Source organism: Ranitomeya imitator, chromosome 9 (genome assembly GCF_032444005.1).
Source record: "Ranitomeya imitator isolate aRanImi1 chromosome 9, aRanImi1.pri, whole genome shotgun sequence".
NCBI classification, from domain to species: Eukaryota; Metazoa; Chordata; class Amphibia; order Anura; family Dendrobatidae; genus Ranitomeya; species Ranitomeya imitator.
In genome coordinates this window covers 49,801,174-49,826,114 of record NC_091290.1, presented here as the reverse complement: position 1 = coordinate 49,826,114, position 24,941 = coordinate 49,801,174, and the positions used below count along the sequence as shown (strand labels likewise).

The 24,941-nt window shown below is 42.6% G+C and overlaps 2 protein-coding genes across 2 annotated transcripts in view; both read left to right on the top strand.

Annotated features, from left to right (window-relative positions):
* LOC138648611 (mucin-5AC-like) overlaps positions 1-12,119 on the top strand; it is a 94,409-nt gene extending 82,290 nt beyond the window's left edge. Inside the window, exons 26-28 of the mRNA XM_069738399.1 lie at positions 7,318-7,446; positions 8,748-8,898; positions 12,026-12,119. Coding sequence (XP_069594500.1) covers positions 7,318-7,446; positions 8,748-8,898; positions 12,026-12,119 — 374 coding nt within the window. The remainder of the gene's footprint in view (positions 1-7,317; positions 7,447-8,747; positions 8,899-12,025) is intronic.
* A 214-nt stretch (positions 12,120-12,333) lies between these two features.
* LOC138648610 (mucin-2-like) overlaps positions 12,334-24,941 on the top strand; it is a 29,982-nt gene continuing 17,374 nt past the window's right edge. Inside the window, exons 1-3 of the mRNA XM_069738397.1 lie at positions 12,334-12,511; positions 13,780-14,028; positions 15,822-24,284. Of these exons, the coding sequence (XP_069594498.1) occupies positions 12,334-12,511; positions 13,780-14,028; positions 15,822-24,284 (8,890 nt within the window). The remainder of the gene's footprint in view (positions 12,512-13,779; positions 14,029-15,821; positions 24,285-24,941) is intronic.

Below are 24,941 nucleotides of genomic sequence, written 5' to 3'. Positions count from 1 at the left end.
ATAGGTAACATGATGAGGAAAGGAAGGAACATCCAGATATTGAACCTTGTAAAAACCCTTTTTTTATTGTAAATCCATAAAAACTCCAGACATAAAGTAAGCGCAGACGCATTTCAGACTAACCTTCCATAGTCATTGCATACAGTACATATGGAGAGTGTGATTCTGAGTAGAGAAAGGAAAAGTGACAGAAGGTGGATTGTTATGAACAGGTAATTCAGAACCACAATGGACCTTGAAGTTCAGAGCACACAAAGTGACCTGACAATTACCAAAAACATAGGACGAGCTCTGAGACGTGGGAACTCTGCTGACCGCAATCCCTAATCCTATCCAACCACACTAGAGGTAGCCGTGGAGCGCTCCTGACCAGTCCTATGCGCCTCGAACACAGCCTGAGAAACTAGCTAGCCCTAAGAAAGAAAAATAAGCCTAACTTGCCTCAGAGAAATACCCCAAAGGAAAAGGCAGCCCCCCACATATAATGACTGTGATTTAAGATGAAAATACAAACGCAGAGATGAAATAGATTTAGCAAAGTGAGGCCCAACTTACTGAACAGACCGAAGATAGGAAAGATTGCTTTGCGATCAACACAAAACCCTACAAACAACCACGCAGAGGGGGCAAAAAGACCCTCCGCACCGACTAACGGTACGGAGGTGCTCCCTCTGCGTCCCAGAGCTTCCAGCAAGCAAGAAAAACCAATATAGCAAGCTGGACAGAAAAAATAGCAAACAAAAATAACACAAGCAAAACTTAGCTTATGCAGGAAGACAGGCCACAGGAACGATCCAGGAGAAGGCAAGACCAATACTAGAACATTGACTGGAGGCCAAGATCAAAGCACTAGGTGGAGTTAAATAGAGCAGCACCTAACGACTTAACCTCATAACCTGAGGAAGGAAACTCAGAAGCCGCAGTACCACTCTCATCCACCAAAGGAAGCTCGTAGACAGAACCAGCCGAAGTACCACTCACGACCACAGGAGGGAGCTTGGCCACAGAATTCACAACAGTACCCCCCCTTGAGGAGGGGTCACCGAACCCTCACCAGAGCCCCCAGGCCGACCAGGATGAGCCACATGAAAGGCACGAACCAGATCGGCAGCATGGACATCAGAGGCAAAGACCCAGGAATTATCTTCCTGACCATAACCTTTCCACTTAACCAGATACTGGAGTTTCCGTCTCGAAACACGAGAATCCAAAATCTTCTCCACTATATACTCCAACTCCCCTTCAACCAAAACCGGAGCAGGAGGATCAATGGATGGAACCACAGGTGCCACGTATCTCCACAACAATGACCTATGGAACACGTTATGGATGGAAAAAGAAGCTGGAAGAGTCAAACGAAAAGACACAGGATTAAGAACCTCAGAAATCCTATATGGACCAATGAAACGAGGCTTAAACTTAGGAGAGGAAACCTTCATAGGAATATAACGCGATGACAACCAAACCAAATCCCCAACACGAAGTCGGGGACCCACACAGCGCCTGCGGTTAGCGAAACGTTGAGCCTTCTCCTGGGACAAAGTCAAATTGTCCACTACATGAGTCCAAATCTGCTGCAACCTATCCACCACAGTATCCACACCAGGACAGTCCGAAGACTCAACCTGCCCTGAAGAGAAACGAGGGTGGAACCCAGAATTGCAGAAAAACGGCATAACCAAAGTAGCCGAGCTGGCCCGATTATTAAGGGCGAACTCAGCCAAAGGCAAAAAGGACACCCAATCATCCTGATCAGCAGAAACAAAACATCTCAGATATGTTTTCAAGGTAAGATTGGTTCGTTCAGTCTGGACATTTGTCTGAGGATGGAAAACCGAGGAAAAAGACAAATCAATGCCCATCCTAGCACAAAAGGCTCGCCAAAACCTCGAAACAAACTGGGAACCTCTGTCAGAAACGATGTTCTCTGGAATGCCATGTAAACGAACCACATGCTGGAAAAACAATGGCACCAAATCAGAGGAGGAAGGCAATTTAGACAAGGGCACCAAATGGACCATCTTAGAGAAGCGATCACAAACCACCCAAATGACCGACATTCTTTGAGAGACGGGGAGATCTGAAATAAAATCCATAGAGATATGTGTCCAAGGCCTCTTCGGGACCGGCAAGGGCAAAAGCAACCCACTGGCACGAGAACAGCAGGGCTTAGCCCGAGCACAAATCCCACAGGACTGCACGAAAGAACGCACATCCCGCGACAGAGACGGCCACCAAAGGGATCTAGCCACCAAATCTCTGGTATCAAAGATTCCAGGATGACCAGCCAACACCGAACAATGAACCTCAGAGGTAACTTTATTCGTCCACCTATCAGGGACAAACAGTTTCTCCGCTGGGCAACGGTCAGGTTTTTTAGCCTGAAATTTTTGCAGCACCCGCCGCAAATCAGGGGAGATGGCAGACAAAATTACCCCCTCTTTGAGAATACCCGCCGACTCAGGCAAACCCGGAGAATCGGGCACAAAACTCCTAGACAGAGCATCCGCCTTCACATTTTTACAGCCCGGAAGGTACGAAACCACAAAGTCAAAACGGGAGAAAAACAGCGACCAACGAGCCTGTCTAGGATTCAACCGTTTGGCAGACTTGAGATAAGTCAAGTTCTTGTGATCAGTCAAGACCACCACGCGATGCTTAGCTCCTTCAAGCCAATGACGCCACTCCTCGAATGCCCACTTCATGGCTAGGAACTCTCGATTGCCAACATCATAATTTCGCTCAGCAGGCGAAAATTTCCTGGAAAAGAAGGCGCATGGTTTCATCACCGAGCAATCAGAACTTCTCTGCGACAAAACAGCCCCTGCTCCAATTTCAGAAGCATCAACCTCGACCTGGAACGGAAGCGAAACATCTGGTTGGCACAACACAGGGGCAGAAGAAAAACGACGCTTCAACTCCTGAAAAGCTTCCACAGCAGCAGAAGACCAATTGACCACATCAGCACCCTTCTTGGTTAAATCAGTCAACGGTTTAGCAATACTAGAAAAATTATTGATGAAGCGACGATAAAAATTAGCAAAGCACAGGAACTTCTGCAGACTCTTCAGAGATGTTGGCTGAGTCCAATCATAAATGGCCTGAACTTTAACAGGGTCCATCTCGATAGTAGAAGGAGAAAAAATGAACCCCAAAATTGAAACCTTCTGAACACCAAAGAGACACTTTGACCCCTTCACAAACAAAGAATTAGCACGCAGGACCTGGAACACCATTCTGACCTGCTTCACATGAGACTCCCAATCATCCGAGAAGACCAAAATATCATCCAAGTATACAATCAGGAATTTATCCAGGTACTCCCGGAAGATGTCATGCATAAAGGACTGAAACACTGATGGAGCATTAGAAAGCCCGAATGGCATAACCAGGTGCTCAAAATGGCCTTCGGGCGTATTAAATGCTGTTTTCCATTCATCGCCCCGTTTAATACGCACAAGATTATATGCACCACGAAGATCTATCTTGGTGAACCAACTAGCCCCCTTAATCTGAGCAAACAAATCAGACAGCAGCGGCAAGGGGTACTGAAATTTGACCGTAATTTTATTTAGAAGGCGGGAATCAATACAAGGTCTCAGCGAACCATCCTTCTTGGCCACAAAAAAGAACCCCGCTCCCAATGGCGACGATGACGGGCGAATATGACCCTTCTCCAAAGACTCCTTCACGTAACTCCGCATAGCGGCGTGCTCAGGTACAGATAAATTAAACAGTCGACCCTTAGGAAACTTACTACCAGGAATCAAATCGATAGCACAATCACAATCCCTATGCGGAGGTAGGGCATTGGACTTGGGCTCATCGAATACATCCCGGTAATCAGACAAGAACTCTGGGACCTCAGAAGGGGTGGATGATGAGATAGACAGAAATGGAACATCACCATGTACCCCCTGACAACCCCAGCTGGACACAGACATTGATTTCCAATCTAATACTGGGTTATGGACTTGTAGCCATGGCAACCCCAAAACGACCACATCATGCAGATTATGCAACACCAGAAAGCGAATATCCTCCTGGTGCGCAGGAGCCATGCACATGGTCAGCTGGGTCCAATACTGAGGCTTATTCTTGGCCAAAGGCGTAGCATCAATTCCTCTCAATGGAATAGGACACTGCAAGGGCTCCAAGACAAACCCACAGCGCCTAGCAAACTCCAAGTCCATCAAATTCAGGGCAGCGCCTGAATCCACAAATGCCATGACAGAATAGGAAGACAAAGAGCAGATCAAAGTAACGGACAAAAGAAATTTTGACTGTACCGTACCAATGGTGGCAGACCTAGCGAACCGCTTAGTGCGCTTAGGACAATCAGAGATAGCATGAGTGGAATCACCACAGTAGAAACACAGCCCATTCTGACGTCTGTGTTCTTGCCTTTCAGCTCTGGTCAAAGTCCTATCGCACTTCATAGGCTCAGGTCTATGCTCAGATAATACCGCCAAATGGTGCACAGATTTACGCTCACGCAAGCATCGACCGATCTGAATGGCCAAAGACATAGACTCATTCAGACCAGCAGGCATAGGAAATCCCACCATGACATCCTTAAGGGCTTCAGAGAGACCTTTTCTGAAAATAGCTGCCAGCGCACATTCATTCCATTGAGTGAGCACGGACCACTTTCTAGACTTCTGACAATAAATCTCTATCTCATCCTGAACCTGACACAGAGCCAGCAAATTTTTCTCTGCCCGATCCACTGAATTAGGTTCATCGTACAGCAATCCGAGCGCCAGAAAAAACGCATCAATATTACATAATGCAGGATCTCCTGGCGCAAGGGAAAATGCCCAGTCTTGAGGGTCGCCACGTAATAAAGAAATAATGATCTTAACTTGTTGAACTGGGTCACCAGAGGAGCGGGGTTTCAAAGCCAGAAATAGTTTACAATTATTTTTAAAATTCAAAAACTTAGCTCTATCTCCAGAAAATAACTCAGGAATAGGAATTTTAGGTTCTAACATAGGATTCTGAACCACTAAATCTTGAATATTCTGTACATTTATAGCGAGATTATCCATCAAAGAGAACAGACCCTGAATGTCCATGTCCACACCTGTGTTCTGAACCACCCTGATGTAAAGGGGAAAAGAAAGACAGAACACAGTGCAAAGAAAAAAAAAATGGTCTCAGAACTTCTCTTTTCCCTCTATTGAGAAGCATTAGTACTTTGGGCCTCCAGTACTGTTATGAACAGGTAATTCAGAACCTCAATGGACCTTGAAGTTCAGAGCACACAAAGTGACCTGACAATTACCAAAAACATAGGACGAGCTCTGAGACGTGGGAACTCTGCTGACCGCAATCCCTAATCCTATCCAACCACACTAGAGGTAGCCGTGGAGCGCTCCTGACCAGTCCTATGCGCCTCGAGCACAGCCTGAGAAACTAGCTAGCCCTAAGAAAGAAAAATAAGCCTAGCTTGCCTCAGAGAAATACCCCAAAGGAAAAGGCAGCCCCCCACATATAATGACTGTGAGTTAAGATGAAAATACAAACGCAGAGATGAAATAGATTTAGCAAAGTGAGACCCAACTTACTGAACAGACCGAAGATAGGAAAGATTGCTTTGCGGTCAACACAAAACCCTACAAACAACCACGCAGAGGGGGCAAAAAGACCCTCCGCACCGACTAACGGTACGAAGGTGCTCCCTCTGCGTCCCAGAGCTTCCAGCAAGCAAGAAAAACCAATATAGCAAGCTAGACAGAAAAAATAGCAAACAAAAATAACACAAGCAAAACTTAGCTTATGCAGGAAGACAGGCCACAGGAACGATCCAGGAGAAGGCAAGACCTATACTAGAACATTGACTGGAGGCCAGGATCAAAGCACTAGGTGGAGTTAAATAGAGCAGCACCTAACGACTTAACCTCATAACCTGAGGAAGGAAACTCAGAAGCCGCAGTACCACTCTCATCCACCAAAGGAAGCTCGTAGACAGAACCAGCCAAAGTACCACTCACGACCACAGGAGGGAGCTTGGCCACAGAATTCACAAAAGTGGATGCACTGAGGCGAGTCTTAGGATTGAACGCCTAGTAGTACAGGCCTGAGTCCACACAAAAGGTAATGGTCCAGTACAGAGCAGGGAACATGTGAGGAAGAGATGAAGAGAGTGCCCCGGCGGCAGTTCCATGGCTTCAGCAAGCCAAGAAGTTAAAGGGACTCTGTCACCTGAATTTGGAGGGAACAATTTTCAGCCATAGAGGCGGGGTTTTCGGGTGTTTGATTCACCCTTTCCTTACCCGCCGGCTGCAATATTGAATTGAAGTTCATTCTCTGTCCTCCATAGTAAACGCCTGCGCAAGGCAAGATTGCGCAGGCGTGTACTATGGAGGACAGAGAATGAACTTCAATCCAATATTGCAGCCAGCATGCAGCCAGTGGGTAAGGAAAGGGTGAATCAAAAACCCCCAAAACCCCGCCTCCATGGCTGAAGATTGTTCCCTCCAAATTCAGGTGACAGAGTCCCTTTAAGTAATGGCCATAGTGGCAGAAGTAGCATCCCTAAGGGGTAAAGGACGCTGAATCGCGAGTTGAAGTATAGGACTCTCATCTACTGGACTGTTACACCAGGGAAGCTCCTGAAGGTCTGTGCTGGATTGTGGTGAAGGCAGAGGAACTAGTTGAGGCAGAAACAAGTGAGCCTGGAGAAGAAAAGAGAGAATGTGTTTGAAAATGCTCCATGAACTAAAGGGAACATTTGTGCAGTTATGCACCCGCTATCTCTTATACATCATTTCCACCAAATTGTTGTTTAGTAAAAGACTGTTTACGTTCGATTGGTGGTCTCCCTCCTTGACCCTCTGGTCTTCATCAACATCTGGTCCTGGCCAACCGAAATCTCTGGTATCATGTGGCCTGCAAGGGCTTATTACCTCCATAGATGAAGCCTACACACCCATCCAGGACCCCCAACTTCATGTAGGGTGCTTGGGCATGAAATATAAGTACCTCACTCACAGCTGCTGCCCCTCGCCACATTACATCACAACTGCTGCACCCAGTAAACTAAGTGAAACATCATTGGAATCAGGGTCCCTTTTCTTGCATCATGCTGCTCTCAGATTAAGTGGCAAAAACCTGGTAACAGATTCTCTTTAATTCAGAACCAACCACTATACAAAGTAACTGTAATATATATTTACAACTAACTTAAACTTCTAAACATCTCTTTTGGTTGTATATTTTTTTTTTAATTGAAAAATTGCGTCAACTCCATATTGGCGCCCTATGCATCCACCGACGCCATGTTATTAATCATTTCTATTACTTTTAAAACAGCTGTGTTTTGTGATTTCTACAACCAAGAAGGGCACTGTGAGTGGCACTACAAAGCCTGCGGTGCCCCATGTATGAAAACCTGTAGGAACCTGGGAGGAACCTGTTACCATAATCTTCCTGGTTTAGAAGGTGAGACATTGACTTAAAGGTACAATATTTGCAAAATGTACAGTACTTGGTTTTAAAATCTGGTGGACTGCGCGCAAGAAGTTATTATTTTATATAATTGTATTACTGGCTAGTGCAAAAAGTAATCGCACAAATATATATATATATATATATATATATATATTGTTTTACTTTATAGACCTGTAGACATGCTAATGATTAAATAGGTTGTCCCGCTAATGAAAAAGAAACTCCCACAATGCTGTGAAAGAATGCAATAAGTCATCATACTCACTTTATCAAGCAACTGTTGCTTCACTTCCGGGGATTCCTCAGTTTCCCTTTCTACACTTCCTACTCCACCAGGATGGCGTGTGACTGCCGCTGCAGCCACTTGTCAGTCTGAACAGAGCAGGCGGTATGGTGACCGGCAATGAGGGGGAAGGTGTTGGATCGAGAGTTGCAGGGAAGGTATTACTTGTTTATTTTGCAGCATTCTTAGGGTTCTTTCTTTAAACCTTTTTCTGTGGCCGAATAACACTTTAACCTGTTGGTTAGAGCTTATTATCAACCAGACGTACCTGCGGTCGTGAAGCATGAAGATCTTAAATTGTCCTGCTTCCCTCCAACTACAGGAGAACGCTAGTGCCATGAACCACAAATATACCCCACATTTAAGTATGTGATTTGCACACATCCGGACACATTCTGACTACACGTGTCCGCCCTCCATCAAATTTTTTGTGTTCATTGAGGTTGCACACGTCTAGTAAGCTTGTGACCGCATGTAGGCATTTTAGAGGTCACACGCCCGCCCGCTCCTGGCTTCGGCACCAGATAATCCTGACAGTGCACATTGTGCGCCGTGAGGATTCACAAGTCGGAGGTCATAGAATGACTGCTGACTTGAAGCTTTGGTAGCCCCTTTAAATAGGTAGCTAAGCACATTTACTGTGTAGAAGATGCAAGTAGAGCTGATTAAAATATGAAAAAAGTCAAGTTTAAAAAAGCTGTTAGCACAGCTGTTGACGCATTTCAAGCTGCACTAGCTCTTAATCCTGAGAACCATGGTTCACTTGCTCAGGAAACCAGCCTGAAGCCTCCATGCGCCATATCCTCCATTTCAGGCATTTCTCAACCTGGTGAGCTGATGGTTGCTTCATTGTGTTTTTCTTACTGACAGCTGAGTGTTATACATATCATACCACAAAATAAATGGTAAAAACAGACAAGTAAAGTATATGGCATCCAAGTGACCAGACATGGACATGATCAAAAATGTATCTCTTCCCACTGACTGTGATTATGTTCTAACTATATAGGTTGCTACCCGAACTGTCCCGAGGATAACCCTTACTATAATGAAGAGACGAGGCAGTGCGTCCCAGAATGTGACTGTTACGACGAATATGACAACAGATATCCCATAGGATACATAATGCCGTCTTACAGCAATGACACTTGCACAGTCTGGTGAGTATTCTCATACAGAATCTTGAAGATGGAACAGACTTACCATCACAACTTAACCTCATGCAAGCAGAATTACCATTTTGTCTTGGATGAGCAGCTTTTATTAGACAGTCCCACCAAAAGTCCTATGATCGCATATTGGTAATGGTGTAAGGGGAGCCAGGGCCATAGTTGTGGCTGAAAGTATTTGTTTATACGCGCCCTGGTCTCCCGCCACATGAAAACAATGTCCCTTTGTCTCTCCATTCTCCGAACCATCAGGGTCTCCTCTGGTCTGCTGCAGGCTCCTGTTGTGAATTCTGCTCTTGGGCTCCCTCCGGTGGTTATGAGTGGTAGTGCTGCGGTAGTTGGATCGCAGCATTTATCAGGTGTATCCATTTTTTGCAATTTGGGCTGGGCTATTTAAGTCCTGCTTTATCCTTTAGTCAGTTCCAGCTGTACATTGTTTTTGGAGGATTCACATCCATACTTGGTCTCTCCTGGTCTGCTGTTCATTTCTTCAAAGATAAGTTCTGGCCTTGTTTTTTGCTGTCCACCTGCTGTGGACCTTATAGTCTGTGCATTTTCTTGTTTTGTTTTGTCCAGCTTTGTCTGTGAAGGATTTTTTGCAGCCTAGCTGTGTCTCTGGAGATGCAGATATACCCTCCATGTCTTTAGTCAGATGTGGTGTTTTGTATTTTCTGTGGTGGATATTTTCTAGTGTTTTAATACTGACCGCATAGTACTCTGTCCTATTCTTCCTTTTTAGCTAGTATGGCCTCCTATGCTAAATCCTGATTTCATGTCTGCATATGTTATTTCCCTCTCCTTTCACAGTCAATATTTGTGGGCGGCTGTCTATCCTTTGGGGATTTTCTCTGAGGCAAGATAGGTTTCCTGTTTCTGTCTTTAGGGGTAGTTAGTTCTTAGGCTGTGTCGAGGGGTCTAGGGAGTGTTAGGTACCCCCCACGGCTACTTCTAGTTGCGCTGCTAGTTCAGGGTTTGCGGTCAGTAAAGGTGCCACCTTCTCCAGAGTACGTCTCATGCTGCTCCTAGGCCACCAGATCATAACAGGCTCCCTCCCGATGATGGCACACAAATATCTTTGCAACCCCCTTACACTGGCAGAAAGGCTTCTTAACTTTCCATGCTCAACTTTCCTTAACTATTCAATGCATCAAACTTGTTTTTCCCTCAACTTTTCTCTGTGGGAGATGTAACCTTTGCCAGGATTTGCTTAGTCCTATTTTTCAGTCTTTTGAAAAGATTTTTTATAGATGAAGTCTGCATCACAAAATAGAAAGTATAAAGTTCCAGCTATTTAAAGAGTGAATTTATGACAAGGGTTGTGAGGAGCAATGAATTATAGAGAATCTGTCAAAAGGTTTCTCCTACCTCATCTGAGAGCAGCATAATGTAGGACAAGAGACCCTGATTCTAGAGATGTATCATTTAGTTTACTAAGTGCAGCAGTTGTGACAGAGTTTTTAGTTTTAGCCTTTAGAAGAGCTCAGAAAGCTGCCTCAACCCACACCAGGCTCTCTGTGCACACCGTATACTGACATTAAGATGCTAATCAATTCTTGTGGTGTGGCCAGACTATTTGGCACGTGGGAGCTAGTCTGGCAGAGAAATCTCCTGCTGATAAAACTTTCATTGTATTGAAACAACAGCACACAGCTTAACCCCTTTCTGGCATCGGGTGTAAATGTACGCCGATGTCGGACTCCCCCTGTTTGGCGCAGGCTCTGGCACTGAGCTTGCACCTTTCTAGGCACATGTCAGCTGATTTATACAGCTGACATGGGCCCACAACAGCCGCGGGTGGAATCGCGGTCCAACCAATGTTGTTAAACTGTTAAATTCAGCGGTCAATGTCTGACACTCGCACTTCCGGCAAGAGTGGCAGAAATCCCGCCCATCGGTGACCTTGTCACATGATCGCGGGTCACCGATGGGTCGGCATGACAACCAGAGGTCTCCAGTAGACCTCTATGGTTGTCACTGCCGGATTGCTATGAGCGTTGCCCGGTGGTCGTTGCTCCTAGCAAGTCAGCAATTTTGCTACATACAGGCGATCTGATCATCGCCTGTATGTAGCAGTGCCGATCGAGTAATGGCAGCTTCTAGTCTCCCATGGAGACTATTGACGCATGCCAAAAGTAAAAAAAAATGTTTTTAAAAATATAAAAAAAATATATATGAAAGTTCAAATCACCCCCTTTTCGCACCATGCAAAATAAAACAATTAAAAAATCAAACATACACATATTTGGTATCACCGCTTTCAGAATCACCCGATCTATCAATAAAAAAACAAATTAACCCGATCGTTAAACAGGGTAACGAGAAAAAAAGTAAAAACTCCAGAATTACATTTTTTTTGTCGCTGCAACATTGCATTAAAATGCAATAACGAACGATTAAAAGATCGTATCTGCACCAAAATGGCATCAATAAAAATGTCAGCTCGGCATGCAAAAAAATAAGCCCTTATCCAACCCAAGATCATGCAAAATGGAGACGCTACGGATATCGGAAAATGGCGCATTTTTTTAATCAAACTTTGGAATTTTTTTTTTTCACCACTTAAATGAAAAAGAACCTAGACACGTTTGGTGCCTATGAACTCGCTCGTAATGACCTGGAGAATCATAATGGCAGGTCAGTTTTAGCATTAGTGAACATGGTAAAAATAAAAAAAACTCCCAAAAAACAACTGTGGGATTGCACTTTTTTTATAATTTCACCCAGCTTTCCAGTAAATTATATGTTATAACCAATGATGTCATTCAAAAGTACAACTTGTCCTGCTAAAACCAATTCCTCTCATTGTCATATTGACAGAAAAATAAAAAAGTTATGGCTCAGAATTTTTAGGAACTATTCACATTGAGTGTGAAGTTTTTTTTTTTCTACAAATCACTGCGAATTGGTGAGTGTTGTTTTTATATACAATTAACCTGCTCGTAATAGAGGGAAATTGTGATGAAGTGTAAGGCTGTAGTATGATCCTTTGGGCAGAGTGGTCCTGCTGATTTATAGACTATATTTAATAGATCATCCAATTATGCTAAATCGCTTACCATGCTATCATAGGCCCGTTTCAATATTCATAGTCTCTTTCCATTTTTTTTTTCTTATACAGCAACTGTACAAAAGAAGGCAAAACATGTTACAACCTTAACGGTAAGCAAGTCGAAATGTCCCGTTTTACAGTGTTACAGATACATACTGTGTGAAAGCGCATTCCCATGAAGATCTATTACACTTTATATTCCCCTTTTATGGCATATGGACATCATAAAGTAGGGTTCCTCACTCTGGAGCCAAAAATGGGAAATACTCTCTGAGAGCCGCATTCATTCTTACAGACTCAAAGTATACTTGTATTACACGGATGGCTATTCATCTATATCAGAGGTCTCCAACGGACCTTGAGAGCCACATTCAGCTATGAAAGAGCGTTTCGAGCAACATGCAGCTCCTGCCCCACTCATAGTAGTGACACTCAGAGCCTCATATTACCAACACAATGACAGCCAAAGCTTTTCCACTGAAATCACACCAAAGGAGTATGCGAAGCTGAAGGGTTTCCTATCTTACCTCCATCCAGATCTGCTCTTCTGTGCAGGTCTACACACAAAAGTCTAGAGATCTACTCTAAACAGCTGTTTGCTACACCTGGTGCTAATGCACCAAGCTGGCAGGCACATATGGCTGTCGAGCTACAGGTTAGGGTCACCTTGTAATCTTACTTGGGAAATGCCTGGCTCCTGGCTAGCCAACATTTGAGGTGCCTATATTCTGAATAGGGTTGTCTATGAAGGGACAACCCCACTTTAATGTCTCGGACAATCCCTTCTAAATACATCTTTTAAGACAACCTCTCAAGAAGAATAATCCCAATCTCTCAATCAACTTGAGCTGAAATGCTTAGTCTACAACTCCTCAGCTGTCTGGCATCCTGAAATTGAATGTTTAAATGAGTAGTAACTCAGTGTTTGGCTCACCTAGTGAGGTGGATCTACTAAGTCTCAGATCAGGGAGGGCACATGGAACCCAGCCGCTGGTGTAGCAGGCAGGAAGGCAGAGTAATGACTTGGCGCACTGAAGACCACAGGAGAACAGGCATGGAGAAATTACAGGCAAGTCGAAAACAACAAAGGCAGCAGATATGCAGGGTCCCAAGGCAGATGCAGACCTGGAGTTGATAGAGGAGCACAGCAAACAAACAGAACACAGGACAAGGAGTCTTAATAGCGAGACACAGGTGAATGCCTTAGTGAACTTCAAATAGGCCTAGGCAGATAAAGTTATGGAGGCACGCCGAGCCTCTTGTAAAACCCAACGTGGATCACAGCAAAGGGCAGCAACCAAAGAGGAAGGAGGTGAAGTCATGTCAAGCCAAGGCAGGTGCGTAACACTCCGAGGAACACATTGTTCTGGTGCTGTGCTCTCACAGGAAACTCTGTCCTATGAGGAGCACAGTACCAGAAGTGCAGGGGCAGTGACCCAAGACCAGACCAGTTACGAGAGGAGAGGGACACTAACCACTATTAGATTAATTTATAGAATTTACCAATTTAAGCTGCCTGAAAACCTCTAACGACTATAGAGTTGTAGTTTATTAATCAGTATACTAACGCTGATTGATGCAATTTTACTGCCATAACTAGATGGATTTTCAGCTGTACCGCAGCCACACTGTCTAGCCATACCTTAACCGCTGCACAGGTAAAAGATACTTCAGTAGTAAAGATGCAAGCTTACTTGTACAGTATTGCTGTAGAAAACAATTTTGCAGAAAAATATCACGTTATACAATCATAAAACAAGTCAGGGAAAGTATAATGTTTCAAAATACACAATATTGATTAACCTTATTCTGTTTTCCAACAGATTGCTGCCTGTATGCTGGAAAGATGTATAAGAATAACGACACAATCTACAACACTACTGATGGCATTGGAGGTTGCATCACAGCCATATGTTACAATGGAGAGGTCTCCAGAATAATTGAGCCTTGCAGTACAGTGACAACACCACCCTCTACAACATTCCTATTCTCTACGACATCACCAGTAACAACAACAGTCAGCTCTACTACCCCAATAGTCACCACTCCAAGCACAACCACAGTGACAACTGGTGAGTTACCCTTATGTCAACAATTTCAATTTACATTGAAATCACTACGAACGGGTTCTATGTTCCTACCTGGCACATCCACCCTTCATGATCTCGCTATACAAAATGTGAATGTCCACCTTTTGCCACCATGTGACACTTTGTGATGATTTTATGGTCTGATCATTAAAAAAATATATTTTGATTTCCTAATATAATTATAAAAAAAAGTTACTAGTAGAGATGAGAGTAAGTGAAAAAATTAAAATTTGCCAATTTGGGCAGATTTTTCCAGGAAAGTTGATTCGCTCTGTGAAATGAATGTCCCTTATTATGCTCTCCAGACACCAGAGCATGAAAACCGTAAGATGTAAACACCAATAAAAACCTCGGACTCACTTCACCATTTACCTCTCTTGCCCCTACGTTGCTCACTGCCCACCATCCAGTCCTCATGTCATATTCTTTGCCCCATCGCAAGCCACTTCTCCCAGCCTGTTCACTCCAGGCTTCTGCTGACTACCAGACCTCTTAGGTCGATGTGTGTCGCACGTCATTGTCTCTATTTTCAATCATCATCTCCCATCCTGTGTTAGGCAGTTCCATGTCCAGGGTTTTGCTTGACAAAGGAAATCATTTTCTGTGTTGGCATATCCTCTATGAAGTGTATGAAGGGGGTTGGCCAACTGGCTCATTTCAATAACTAACGTAAGGCCGGTTTCACATTTGCGTTTGTGTCCGCAGCGTTTCTTCCTCAATTATCCACATGCGTTGTGTATTCCTATACAGTAGGGACGCATGTGTCTGTGATCGGTTGCGTTTTGCCGCGTTTGACGATGCATGCGTCGTTTCGTCATCTGCGGTTTGGTGCGGTAAATGCAGCATGTAGTAATTTTAGAGGCTTCAATTTGCTGCCTAGAAACGTATGCAGTTGTTAGGAATGCGGCAAAAAAACGCATTACTGTCTATGGGAATGCATACGTACACATGTCTTTGCATACGCATGAGTTTGATGCGCTTGCGTACTTCGGACTGCACATGACCAGGAACTGATTTAGACATGCCCATTAAAGACACACCCTCCTGGAAATACGAAACGCATGCGCATAAAAAGCGCAAACACATGTAAAACGCATGCAAACACTGCATTTTTTTTACAATCATGTGTAAGCTGATGCGGATAATAAACGCTGCGTTACCAGACGTTTGCATGCGTTTGTGCATGCGTTTGCGGTTGCGGACGATAGGCTGCGGACTTAACCGCAAATGTGAAACTAGCCTAAGCCAGTTCTCTTCTTTGCCACGAGCATTGCATAGATGAAAAAGGAGGTTTTCATTGGCTATGGAAATAAGCCAGTCAGGTAGCCCCCTTAGCATACAGCGCTGATAATGTACTGACACTGAAAAAGTTCTGCTACGTTAACAGGTGCGGCCTAATAAAGGACTGAATTGATATTTGAAGGTAGAGACACATTTGAAAAAAAAAGTATATTCGTAGGTTCTATATAATTACCGCATATTAGGAACAATTCTAAAATATTTTTTTCTTGAAGTGTACAACCAATTTACTTTTTACTTTTGTTGTTTTCTGTGCTTTTTTTGCATGAGGACAATATGCACTTTACTGCATATTGTTTTATTATTCATGTTGATATATATATATATGCAATAATGTTCCCCAGCACCTCTCCAAGTGGTCGTGGCATGTTGCATGTGCTATCATATAGCGAATTAGTCTTCTAAGTATTTCAGACTTATTAATATGATCACTGCACTTTTTATATCTGATTCTAATGTATTATTTTGCCTTTCAGTGTATGCAAAATGTGCTTGGTCACAGTGGTATGATGTAACATATCCAATTTTCCAGTCTGGAAAAACTGACACTGGAGACTTTGAAACCTTTGACAACATCAGAAAAGCTGGCTATAGTATTTGCGACTCACCAAACAATGTCAGATGTCGAGCAAAGGCATTTCCAGAAAGTGACCTAAAGGATCTGGGACAAAAAGTAACATGCAGCAAGGATATTGGCTTGATTTGTTATAACTCTTACAACCTACCAATCTGCTATAACTATGAAATAAGTATAGAATGCTGCGACTCTCTAACTACTGAAAGTCCAACGACAACCAGTCATCCAACCTCAGCCACCGAGCTACCTACAACCACACCAACTGCTCTGCCCTGCACAAAAATGGATTGCAGATACACCGAATGGTTTGATTTACATGCACCTACTTCAAATATTAATGATGGTGATAAGGAAAGCTTGGAAGAAATTAAGACGAAAGGTTATGAGGTTTGCACCGCTGATGAGACTGAGACAAGCATCCAATGTCAAGCTATAGTACTTGGTGTACCAAGTAGTAAAGTCTCAAATCAGACATACCAATGTGACCTCAAAAATGGCCTAGTATGCAATAATTATGATCAAAGTGACTCACAAGTGTGCTTTAATTATAGAGTACAATTTGAGTGTTGCTCTAAGTTTTGTGAAAAAACAACTCCATTTACAACCAGCTCAACTAAAATAACAACTACTGAATCCATTCCTACAACGTCTGGACCAAATACAGCTATAACTGTAACTGAGACAACTACACCAACAAGCACTGTTTTATCTACTCCTACGAAATCCACTACAGTAACTATTTCAGAGACAACACCAGCAATTGTTGAAACAACTACTCCAACTACTTTGACTACATCTTCTACAACATGTGCATATGAAATGACCTGTCGTTATACCAACTGGTTTGATTTGCATGCCCCTACCTCTGACATCAATGATGGAGACATTGAAACCATCGAACATATTAAATCAAAAGGATATTCCGTTTGTACCGAACAAGAGATGGAAAACAACATAGAATGCAAAGCCTTTGTCTATGGAGCACGAGATAGTGATTTCAACAAACAGGTTTATCAATGCGACCTAAAGAGTGGATTGATTTGTAACAACAGGGACCAAGATAATGCATTTCAAATGTGTTTTAACTATCGAATAAGAATACAGTGTTGTTCTCAAGTCTGTAAAAGTGAAACAACACCTTTCCATACAACAGCTGTAGTAACAAATGCAGAAACAACCCCTACTACTATCATCATATCAACCACAACGCCAGTTTCTTCAACACCAGAATCAACTACACTTTCAAGTTCCAAGACCACAACAGAATCGACATCGACCAACATAGTAACCAGTACACCAACGTGCTCGTATATGGACTGTCGTTATACTCCGTGGTTTGATTTAAATACACCATTACCTGGCATTAGTGGCAGCGAAACCGAAACCTTAGAAAATATTAAATCAAATCAACTAGAAATATGCACACAGGAAGAAATAGAAAAAAATATACAGTGTCAAGCTACAGATAACAGCATAGTTAACAAACAAACATATCAATGTGACCTGCAGAATGGCTTGGTGTGTAAAAACAGGGAACAAATATATTTTCAGACATGTTATAACTACCAAATAAGATTTGAATGCTGTTCTAAAGTTTGTAAGCAAACAAATGAAACAACAACTCGTAGCACTGCCTCCACAACTTCAAAAACGACAACTCCTATCAGCACTGTCTCAACAAGTTTAGTAACTTTATCATTAATTACTAAAACAGAAACAACTACACCAACTATATCTGTCTCAAGTTCTCCAATATCTACTATAGTCACTGTGACGGAAACAGGAACACCCTCTAGAACGGTCTCAACAACTTCAGTGACTCCATCATCAACTACTAAAACTGTATCAGAGACAACTACACCAACTAGCATTATTTCAACTTCTCCAACATCTACTTCAGTCATTTTGACAGAAACAACTCCCACCAGCACTGTCTCAACTACTTCAGTGACTCCACCAATGAGTAAAACTGTAACAGAGACAACTACACCCACTAGCACTGTCTCAACTACTGCAATGACATCTATAGTCACTATAACAGAAACAGGAACTCCATCTAGCACTTTGTCAACAACTTCAGTGACTCCATCATCAACTACTATACCTGTAACAGAGACAGTTGCAACCACTAGCAAAATCTCAACTACTCCAACATCATCAATAGTCACTGTAACAGAAACAGGACTTCCCTATAGCACTGTCTCAACAACTTCAGTGACTCCTCAGGCAACAACAAAAACTGTAACAGAGACGACTACACCAACTAGTTCTGTCTCATCTATTCCAACAATACCTATAGTCACTGTTACAGAAACAGGAACTCCCTCTAGCACGGTTGCAACAACTGTAATTTTAACAGAAACAACTCCTACCAGCAATGTCTCAAAAACTTCAGTGACTCCACCAACAGCTACTAAATCTGTGACAGAGACAACAACACCCTCTAGCACTGTCTCAACAACTTCAGTGACTCCATCTTCAACTACTTCAACATCTACTACAGTCATTTCAACAGAAACAACTCCCCCCAGTACTGTTTCAACAACTTCAGTGACTCCAACAACAACAACTAATAAATCTGTACCAGAGACAACTACACCCACTAGTACTCTCGCAACTTCTCCAACAACATCTATAGTCACTGTAACAGAAACAGGAATTCCCTCTAGCATTGTTTCAACAACTTCAGTGACTCCAACAACAACTGCTAAAAATGTAACAGAGATAGCTATGCCCAGTAGCACTGTCTCATCGACTACAACATCTTTAGTCACTGTAACAGAAACTCCTTCTAGTACGGTCTCAACCACTTCAGTGACTCCAACAACTACTAAAAATGTAACAGAGACAGCTATACCCAGTAGCACTGTCTCATCGACTACAAAATCTATAGTCACTGTAACAGAAACTCCTTCTAGTACGGTCTCAACAACTTCAGTGACTCCATCATCAACTACTAAAACTGTATCAGAGACAACTGCACCCACTACTAGTGTTTCAACAACGTCAACATCTACTTCATTCATTGTGACAGAAATAACTCCCACCAGCACTGCCTCAACAACTTTAGTGACTGCACCAATTAGTGAAACAGTGACACAAACAGCTATACTCACTAGCACTATCTCATCTAATCCAACAACATCTATGGTCACTATAACAGAAACAGGAACTCCCTCAAGCACTGTGTCAACAACTTCAGTGACTCCATCATCAACTACTAAAACTGTGTCAGAGACAACTACACCAACTAGCACTGTTTCAACTACTTCAGCAACTACTACCGTTGTTTTAACAGACACAGCTCCCACCAGCACTGTCTCAGCAACTTCAGTGACTCCACCAATAACAAGTAAAACTGTGACAGAGACAACTACACCCTCTAGCACTGTCTCAACAACTTCAGTGCCTCCATCATCAATTACTTCAACTTCTACTATAGTCATTTTGACAGAAACAACTGCCACCAGTTCTGCTTCAACAACTTCATTGATGTTACCAACAACTACTAAAACTGTACCAGAGACAAATACACCCACTGGCACTCTCTCAAATACTCCAACAACATCTATTGTCACTGTAACAGAAACAGTAACTCCCTTTAGCACTGTCTCAACAACTTCAGTGACTCCATCAGCAACTACTAAAACTGTGTCAGAAACAACTACACCAACTAGCACTGTTTCAACTACTTCAGCAGCTACTACCATCATTTTGACAGAAACAACTCCCATGAGCACTGTCTTAACAACTTCAGTGACTCCAACAACTACTAAAATTATAACAGAGAAAAATACAACCACTAGCACTGTCTCATCTACTCCAACAACATCTATAGTGACTGTACCAGAAACAGGAACTCCCTCTAGCACTGTTTCATCAACTTCAGTGACTCCACCAATTAGTAAAACAGTGACAGAGACAAATACACCCATTAGCACTCTTTCAGTTACTCCAACAACATCTGTAGTAATGGTAACAGAAACTGGAACTCCCTCTAGCACCGTCTCAACAACTTCAGTGACTCCATCATCAACTACTAAAACTGTGTCAGAAACAATTACACCAACTGGCACTGTTTCAGCTACTTCAGCAACTACTACAGTTATTTTAACAGAAACAACTCCCACCAGCACTGTCTCAACAACTTCAGTGACTCCACCAACTGCTAAAACTGTAACAGAGACAACTACACCCACTAGCACTGTCTCATCTACTCCAACGTCTATTTTCACTGTAACAGAAACAGGAACTCCCTCTAGCACTGTCTCAACAACTTCAGTGACTCCATCATCAACTACTTCAACACCTACTATAATCATTTTGACAGAAACAATTCCTACCATCACTGCCACAACAACTTCAGTGACTCCAGCAACTACTAAAACTGTACCAGAGACAACTACACCCACTAGCACTCTTTCAACTACTCCAGCAACATCTATAGTCACTGTAACAGAAACAGGAACGTCCTCTAGCACTGTCTCAACAACTTCATTGACTCCATCATCAACTACTAAAACTGTGTCAGAAACAACTGCACCAACTACTTCAGCAACTACTGCAGTTATTTTAACAGAAACAACTCCCACCAGCACTGTATCAAAAACTTCAGTGACAACTGCACCCACTACTAGTGTTTCAACAACGTCAACATCTACTTCATTCATTGTGACAGAAATAACTCCCACCAGCACTGTCTCAACAACTTCAGTGACTGCACCAATTAGTGAAACAGTGACTCAAACAGCTACACTCACTAGCACTATCTCATCTAATCCAACATCATCTATGGTCACTGTAACAGAAACAGGAACTCCCTCTAGCACTGTCTCAACAGCTTCAGTGACTCCATCATCAACTACTAAAACTGTGTCAGAAACAACTACACCAACTAGCACTCTTTCACCTACTTCAGCAACTGCTACAGTCATTTTGACAGAAACAACTCCCACCAGCACTGTCTCAACAGCTTCAATAATAGAGACAACTACACCCACAAGCACTGTCTCATCTATTCCAACAACTTCTGCAGTCACTGCAACAGAAAGTCCCTCTAGCACAACAACTTCAGTGATTTTATCATCAACTACTAAAACCTTTTCAGAAGCAACTACACCCACTACCGGTGTTTCAACATCTTCAACATTAACTTCATTCATTGTGACAGAAATAACTCCCACCAGCACTGTCTCAACAACTTCAGTGACTCCACCAATTAGTAAAATAGTAACAGACACGACTCCACCAATAACTACTAAAACTGTACCAGAGACATCTACACCCACTAGCACTCTTTCAACTAAGCCAACATCTATAGTCACTGGAACAGAAACAGGAACTCCTTCTAGCATTGTCTCAACAACTTCAGTGACTCCATCATCAAGTACTAAACCTGTATCAGAGAAAACTACACCAACTAGCACTGTTTCAACTACTTCAGCAACTATTACCATCATTTTGACAGAAATAACTCCCACCAGCACTGTCTCAACAACTTCAGTGACTCCACTAACAACTACTAAAACTGTAACAGAGACAATTACACCCACTAGCACTGTCTCATCTACTCCAACAACATCTATAGTCACTGTAACAGAAACAGGACCTCCCTCTAGCACAGTTGCAATAACTTCAGTGGCTCCACCATCAACTACTTCAACATCTACTACACTAATTTTGACAGAAACAACTCCTACCAGCAGTGTCTCAACAATTTCAGTGACTCCATCATCAACTACTAAACCCGTGTCAGAGACAACTACACCAACCAGCACTATTTCAACTACTTCAGCAACTACTGCAGGCAATGTGACAGAAATCACTCCCAGCAGCACTGTCTCAACAATTTCATTGACTCCGAGAACAAGTAAAGTTGTAACAGAGACAACTACGTCCACTAGCACTGCATCATCTATACCAACAGCATCTATAATTACTGTAACAGAAACTCCCTCTAGCATGGTCTCAACAACTTCAGTAACTCCATCATCAACTACTAAAACTGTATCAGAGACAGCTATACCCACTACCAGTATTTCAACAACTTCATCATCTACTTCATTCATTGTGACAGAAATAACTCCCACCAGCACTGTCTCAACAAATTCAGTGACTCCACCAACAACTAGTAAAACTGTAACAGAGACACCTACACTCACTCGCACTGTCTCATCTACTCCAACAACTTCTATAGTCACTGTAACAGAAATAGGACCTCCCTCTAGCACTGTTACAACAACTTCAGTGACTCCATCGTCAACTACTTCAACATCTACTACAATCATTTTGACAGAAACATCTCCCACCAGTACTGTTTCAACAACTTCATTTACCCCAACAACTACTAAATCTGTAACAGAGACAACTACTCTCTCTAGCACTGTCTCATCTACTCCAATAACATCTATAGTCACTGTAACAGAAACTCCCACCAGCACTGTCTCAACAACTTCTTTGACTCCACCAATTAGTAAAACAGTGACAGAGACAACTACACTCACTAGCACTCTCTCAAATAATCCAACAACAACTATAGTCTCTGTAACAGAAACAGGAACTCCCTCTCGCACTGTCTCAACAACTTCAGTAACTCCATCATCAACTACTAAAACTGTATCAGAGACAGCTACACCCACTACCAGTGTGTCAACTACTTCAGCAACTACTGCAGTCATTTTGACAGAAACGACTCCTACTAGCACTGTCTCAACAACTTCAGTGACTCCACCAACAACTAGTAAAACTGTAACAGAGACACCTACACTCACTAGCACTGTCTCATCTACTCCAACAACTTCTGTCGTCACTGTAACAGAAACAGGACCTCCCTCTAGCACGGTCGCAACAACTTCAGTGACTCCATCGTCAACTACTTCAACATCTACTACAATCATTTTGACAGAAACAACTCCCACCAGTACTGTTTCAACAACTTCATTTACCCCAACAACTACTAAATCAGTAACAGAGACAACTACCCTCTCTAGCACTCTCTCAAATAATCCAACAACATCTATAGTCACTGTAACAGAAACAGGAACTCCCTCTAGCACTGTTTCATCAACTTCATTGACTCCACCAATTAGTAAAACGGTGACAGAGACAACTACACTCACTAGCACTATCTCAACTAATCCAACAACATCTATAGTCACTGTAACAGAAACAGGAACTCCCTCTAGCACTGTTTCATCAACTTCAGTGACTCCATCAGCAACTACTAAAACTGTGTCAGAGACAAGTACACCAACAAGCACTGCTTCAACTACTTCAGCAACCACTACAGTCATTTCAACAGAAACAGCTCTCACCAGCATTGTCTCAACATCTTCAGTGACTCCACCAACATCTAGTAAAACAGAGACAACTACATCTACTAGCACTGTCTCATCTACTCCAACAACTTCTATAGTCACTGTAACAGAAACTCCCTCTATCATGGTCTCAACAAGTTCAGTAACTCCATCATCAAGTACTAAAACTGTATCCGAGACAGCTACACCCCCTACCAATGTTTCAACAACTTCAACATCTACTTCCTTTATTTTGACTGAAACAACTCCCACCAGCACTGTCTCAACATCTTCACTGACTCCACCAATTAGTAAAACAGTGACAGAGACAACTACACCCACTAGCACTCTCTCAACTAATCCAACATCTATAGTCACTGTAACAGAAACAGGAACATCGTCTAGCACATTCGCAACAACTGCTACAACTGTGACAGATACAACTACTTCCTCTAGCACTGTCTCAACAAATTCAGTGACTCCATCATCAACTACTTCAAAGTCTACTACAGTCATTTTGTCTGAAACAACTCCTAGCAGCACGGTTTCAACAACTTCAGTGACTCCACCAAAAACGACTAAAACTGTAACGGAGACCACTACACCCATTAGCAGTGTCTCTTCTTCTCCAGCAACATCTATAGTCACTTGGACAGAAACAGGCACTCCCTCTAGCACATTCTTAACAACCTCAGGGTCTTTATTATCAACTACTGGAACTATAACAGAAACAACCACACCAACTAGCACTGGTTCAACAAATCCATCATCTCCTTCCAGCACTGTAACTTTGAGTGAGAAAACCTCTACTAGCACATATTCTACAACTCTAACTTCTTCACCTATTGTTACTGTTACGTCAACCTCTGGAACTACAATTTCTCCAACTCCTACTAAAACTGTCTTAACTTCCTCTACTTCATCAACTACAAGGTTCACGACACTAACAACTAGCGTTTCTTCAACCAAAGAATCCACTACACCTGTATCGTCAACCTTCACAGAATCTTCAACATCCAGCACAACATCCTGTTTCTGCAAAGTGAACAATGAGTTATTCTCACCAGGTAAGCAACAGTGCAATCAACAGATAATCACTGTAACATTCTAAAAATGTCAAGCAGAACAAAACATTACAGTATATCCTCTTCAGGATGTAAAATTTGTTTGTTTAGTTGCATAATTACATAGTTAAAGGGTTATCTAAGATTTTGCTTATTTTTCCCTGTGAGCCAAAGAACTGACAGGCAAGTAGTTGCCAACTACCTGACTGTTCTGCCTGGCAACAATCTCTACCCACCAGTTCAGAGATGGACTGCTCCTGTTGGTGATTCTGCAGCCTCATTTGACTTCACATCAGCAGAGCAACTCTTTCTCTTATGATCTACCCTGTCGATGGGGTGTCACTGCTGCCATCATTCTGATTGACAGCTGGCTCCCGCTGCCTAGCTATGGGGAACCGGCTGTTAATTAGCATGATGTGGGCAATAATGTCCTGCCAACAGAGGAGATCAGAAGATAAGTTGCTGATTTGTTGCTGTGACATAATGAGAGACCGCAGAATTGCCGCTAGGAGCTGTCCTTTAGCTTTCTGAGCCAGTATCCAGTTCTTAGTCCAATAAGATAAAAAGTAAGCAAAATCTTGGAAAACCCCTTTAAAATTGTAAAGTTAGGAAACAGTATTCTATTTGAATATAGCCAAAATAATCAATGCATTAGAGATG